Genomic DNA, 5,575 nt, shown 5'->3' with positions numbered 1-5,575 from the left:
ATGATATAAACATGATATTTTTTATTTTTGTATGTTGTTCTGTTTGAAGTTAGATCATTTTTAATTGTGTTTAGATGGTTGTCAATGTAACACAAATGTTGATGGAGATTATAATTGTACTGACCTTTTTTATTTTGATAAGTTAATTTTGTATTTACAACAGGCATCATATGGTATGAATCATAAGTATATTGACTTGTTTTCACCTAGACATGTTTTATTAATATGATAGTTTATTATATAGATTGGAAACATTAAGATATATTATTATTAATTATAAACAGATTGTTTTCACTCACAGAGACTACAAACAGGTTTTGCAGTCAAAAGACAAAGTATTAGTTACTGTTACTTGTACTTTTTGTTGTGTTATACGTATTAGGCCAAGTAATATATTTTAATATACTTAAGTTTGAGAACCGTGTAAATGCTGATTTAACATGAAGTCGTACTGGAATCTAAACCGTTATTAACTTAAATAACGTGTTGGCTCAAGAAAACAATTTTTCTTTAAAATCTTTTTTAGTAAAAGGAATGTAGAGTGAACATTTATGTAAAATCTTCAAAAGTCTGACACTAAATTAACAAAATATTATTTACTGTTTACTAAATTAATTGTACTTTTCTTAAAGGTTATGAAGATTGTTCAGTTGAAATTAATAATTTATTATTATTTAATCAAGTGGTTGGTTCTGAATTGAATTTATGTTGGAAATCAAACTTGAACATTTATAGATATGCAAGCCACTTTTTGTTCACGGATATATTTATGACACCAGCTAAATCATTAATCTGTATTATACTGTACGTTTCCCTATGTAATATACTAAAATTTACTTAGACCATTAAGAACTGTTTCAAGCAAATGAAATTAGATCATTAGAAAAATTAAGTCTAATTGCTTTTAAATGATGAATAGAACAAAACTGTGTTAATTGTTTATGTGAAATGTATACTTTAAGATGTCATTCATTTAGCATTTCTGTTAGGTAATTAAAGAGTGTAATTATTTAAGAACTATATATAATAGCCCTTAAATGTAATCAAGGTGTGGTGAAATGTTATCAAGATTACCTGATAGCAGTTATCACTAAGAGAAATCACAGACTTTGTTTGGTAGCTATAATAGATGTTTTTCTATTTAATAAGCTATCTGTCTTTTTTTTTATTACTAAGTTTGTAACCAGCATTGTTGTCTTCACGTATAGGATGGGATTATTTTGGGAGCTGATACAAGAGCAACTGAGGATACCATTGTTTCGGACAAGAACTGTTCCAAGATCCATTACCTAGCACCTAACATGTAGTAAGTGTTTTTCAGATGAAACATATCTCATTAGATACTTGTTTATGTGCACTTGCTTGCTTCAGAGGGAACCATGGTATAAACCTGCCACAAGTTGCAGTACATATTAGTATTATCATTATTGTTATTCTTGCTTGCTTCAGAGGCAACCATGGTATAAACCTGCCACAAGTTGCAGTACACGTTAGTATTATCATTATTGTCAAATCATGCTTGCTTCAGAGGGAACCATGGTATAAACCTGTCACAAGTTGCAGTATACGTTAGTATTATCATTATTGTCAAATCATGCTTGCTTCAGAGGGAACCATGGTATAAACCTGTCACAAGTTGCAGTATACGTTAGTATTATCATTATTGTCAAATCTTCATGTTGGGAAGAAATGCTGAATATAATCTGCTTTTTAAAATATCACATGGAGAATAAAAACAATTTGGTAGAAATGTTTCAAATATTTTGTGTACACAGCCTTTTCATTGGTTGATAAATGTAATACGAATGTGGGTAGACATGCAATTAAAATACTTGTCAGTTATCGGTTTCTTTTCTGGAGTTGTGTAGTGGATCTTCACGATTAAAAAATCTGACACTAAGCCAAAGTATAGTGGATACCACAGCCATTAGGTTTGATGGTCATTACAGTTGTATACTTCCTCAGAGGGTTTTATGCACTAAGTAACAGTGGAAGGTATCCCTATTTATTTATTTTTTTTTCCCTGGTAAATACTTTAATGTCAGCTTACAAAGGTTTTTTATGGCCAAGTTCTTTCTTAGTTTTCAAGTAGGTATTTAAGTAAGAGTAAGTTTATTTCTTGCAGTTTTTGTAAACTCAAAATAAGAATATACATTTAAATTATGTACACTTCCCTTCCTGAACAACACGATTTTGTGATATTTCAGTTGTTGTGGTGCTGGTACAGCTGCTGACACAGAAATGACAACAAAACTAATTAGTTCACAGCTGGAATTACATCGACTTAACACTGGACGTGTTGTCCCTGTATGTACTAATTACTGCTGATACTACCTACGTATTTAACACAGCACAATTGAACAATTAATCACAATAATTACTGCTGATACTACCCATGTATTTAACACAGCACAATGAAACAATTAATCATACTAATTACTACTGATACTACCCATGTATTTAACACAGCACAATGAAACAATTAATCATACTAATTACTACTGATACTACCTATGTATTTAACACAGCACAATGTACCATATCACAATTTTTTGGTTAGTTTTTCTACATTGAGTGTTGTAACAAACAAAAAACATAACATTACTCAATATGATGTAAACCCTGCTAAAAGTGAACAGTATGAAAAATATACCTCCATGTTTTCTTTCCAGCCTCTTTCAAAGACAGCCATAGCAGCTAGAGATCCTGAACCCATGGTAACATAAGGCAGTTTGTCTGTTGACCCATGAGGGTAAATACAATAGAGACTGGATCCTTTGGTATCAACTCCTCCAAGAACAAGGGCTGCTCCAATGTAACCTTGGTATCTATGACAAAATGTACGAATAAAAATAGTTTCAAAGCTGTGAAGACATTTTTTTTTAAAATACCTAATTAAAATTGTTTACTATTTAAATCAACTTGTAAAAAAATGAAAATTTTGAAAATCATAATTAATGCTTTAAAATATATTAATAACTGGTCTTGTAGAGAAAAGAATTACAAATATTAATTCATTTCATTAAAAAAAAAGACAAGAAAACTCAGTTAAAAAGATTTAAGAACATGTTATTTTTAACAAAAATTACCTATTTTTATTACGTACCTAAACAACATCTGTTTAAGAAGCCGATTTGCAGTAAGATTAATTGTTGTTTCATTGTGCTGTGTTAAATACATAGGTAGTATCAGCAGTAATTTGTATGAGTAATTGTAATATTGACAATATTTTTGTTTTACACTTTTCTGTGTCCCGTGTGTTATTGGGGGGAGCCTGTAAACAACAAAGTCGTGGATCCACAAATAATTTGGTGCATAAATAGTTTGTAAAGATGTTTAAAATCTGATGATGGAATGTGAAGTTTTGGCTTTAAAATCAATCATGAGAAAATACATACTTTATAGTCGCTGTTGTCTGTTATAGTTAGCATCTGAAATGTATTCTTACTGTTTCACAGCTAGAAGAAGGCAAAGTCTTAGTGAGGGATGCTATTGCAGCTGGCATATTAAATGACCTTGGATCTGGAAGTAATGTGGACCTGTGTGTGATCACCAAAGATGGAGCTCAACACATACGCCCCCTTGAAAATATTGGCATTAGAGGAGAAAAGTGAGCACTTTGTAGTATTTTTAATACATCTGATTTATGACAGTATCTTAGTAGTCATAACTGTGAAAAGGAAACTGAATTGCATATACTCAAACATTATGACTTAACATGAGAGTTTGTTATGTTGTATAGTAATGACAGAATAAGGCGGAAAGTTCAGATTATTTAATTATTATGGGGAACAGATTTCTTAATTTTAATACTGAAGTTATGGTAATATTTTGTGGTTTAATTTTTTTGTAGGCTTTACGATGACTGACCCGATGAGCTTCGAAAAGTGTTTTGTTAACTTCATGTGTTTGTTACTAACAATACACTATTCTTTCCATTACAGACAAGGGTCTTATCGCTACAAAAAAGGCACTACAGCAGTGCTTAAAGCCAATATTATCCCTCTAGATGTCACAGATACATTAATCAAACCTGTAGAAGCGGAACCCATGGACACCTCTGGTTGATGTCAAAATTTTGGCTACATTGATTGAATTATTCTTAACATTTGTTTTCCCTGTTTTTTTTAAATGATCAGTTGTAGTATTGGGAGGGTTGGATGTTTTCATGTCTTTTATTGACACTAGAAAATGTAACTTCTTTCAAAATCAATAAAGAATATCACCATAATAAAAATATCCCTTATCACCTGAATAAACTGTATATTAACAGTTGGCTAGCTTGTAGAAAATAATTTTTAGCTTTCAAATTGCATACAGGTTGAAACAGAAGTAACTTGCCCAAGTTCTTGAGAAATAATCTTTATTTTAAAATGTTTTACTTTGAAAAGTAACCACTGCAAATTTAAATCATTATAAAAGGGTGTGTTAATCAGTGACAGGAAAATTAGATTAAGTATTAAAAGTAAACTTGATAAATCGGATAAACAGAGTAACATTTAATGAAAGTACAACGTTTTAACAGGTTAACCTGGTGAAACATGGTACTTTCATTAAATCTTACCCTGTTTGACCGATTTATCAAGTTTACTTTTAATTCCACCAGAGTACTTCCTTTCATCAGATTAAGCATTAATATTTCAATATTATATTCTAATGCTGAATAAAATCTTTGGGGCAAGTTACTTTTGCTTCATCCTAAACAGTGTTATGCGAGTTAAAATTAGCAGTTATAATGTAACTTTTAAAATTGTTTGGAACAGATTTTATAATTTAAAGTACAGATGATGTCACATTTGGTGTAATTATTGAGCATTTTTGTAAAAAAATAATTTTGAGATGTCAATATGATTCTACAATGAAGTTCAAACTTTTTTTTTAGCACTTTTTTTTATATATATACTGCTTACACTAATTTTATTTATGGGGTAGAAAGTTTTTAAACGAATTTCAAGTAGACATTTGCTTCTTCCTAATCCTTGATTATAACATAAAATAAGTACCGGTTAACAACTTATAGGCGAGAGTAAGAATATGATTTAAACATTTTATAATAAAAGTTTCTAAACCTCAAGCTACTGACAAGTTTTTATAATATTCACTACTGGGAGGATCCACGTCACCAACTGGTAAGTGGAGGTGACATATGGTATCAGATCTGCCCCCCTACCCTCAATGTCACTCTCTGGGAGGTCCAATGATTAGGGTGCTCGACTTGCAATCTTTGGGTTGCTGGTTCAAATTCCCTTCCCATCAGACATAACTTGCCCCCTTTCAGCTGTCTGGGCATTATAATGTGATGGTCAATCCCACTATTCATTGGTAAAAGAGTTTGCGGTGGGTGGTGATGACTAGCTGCCTTCCCTTTAGTCTTACACTGCTAAATTACGGACAGACAGTGCAGATAGCTCTCGTATAGCTTTGCGTAAATTTCAAACAAACAAGCAATTGTATAAGAAATGCGAATTTATCATTGCTATTGTTTCTACCGGAAACTATTAGGTGGCTATTAGAAGAGATGCTAAAATAATGCATAATACGTGTATACATCACACGTGGAAGATAACGAGCTGAA

The 5,575-nt window shown here is 31.3% G+C and overlaps 1 protein-coding gene across 1 annotated transcript in view; it reads left to right on the top strand.

Annotated features, from left to right (window-relative positions):
• The window catches only part of LOC106464602 (proteasome subunit beta type-7-like), an 8,817-nt gene extending 4,578 nt beyond the window's left edge, over positions 1 to 4,239 (top strand). Inside the window, exons 3-7 of the mRNA XM_022392335.1 lie at positions 1,209 to 1,306; positions 2,208 to 2,323; positions 2,689 to 2,717; positions 3,459 to 3,610; positions 3,945 to 4,239. Coding sequence (XP_022248043.1) covers positions 1,209 to 1,306; positions 2,208 to 2,323; positions 2,689 to 2,717; positions 3,459 to 3,610; positions 3,945 to 4,068 — 519 coding nt within the window. The 3' untranslated portion in view covers positions 4,069 to 4,239. The remainder of the gene's footprint in view (positions 1 to 1,208; positions 1,307 to 2,207; positions 2,324 to 2,688; positions 2,718 to 3,458; positions 3,611 to 3,944) is intronic.
• Positions 4,240 to 5,575: the final 1,336 nt, after the last annotated feature.

The sequence above is a fragment of the Limulus polyphemus genome, unplaced genomic scaffold (genome assembly GCF_000517525.1).
Source record: "Limulus polyphemus unplaced genomic scaffold, Limulus_polyphemus-2.1.2 Scaffold1700, whole genome shotgun sequence".
NCBI classification, from domain to species: Eukaryota; Metazoa; Arthropoda; class Merostomata; order Xiphosura; family Limulidae; genus Limulus; species Limulus polyphemus.
This window is presented reverse-complemented; position numbering and strand designations above follow the sequence as displayed.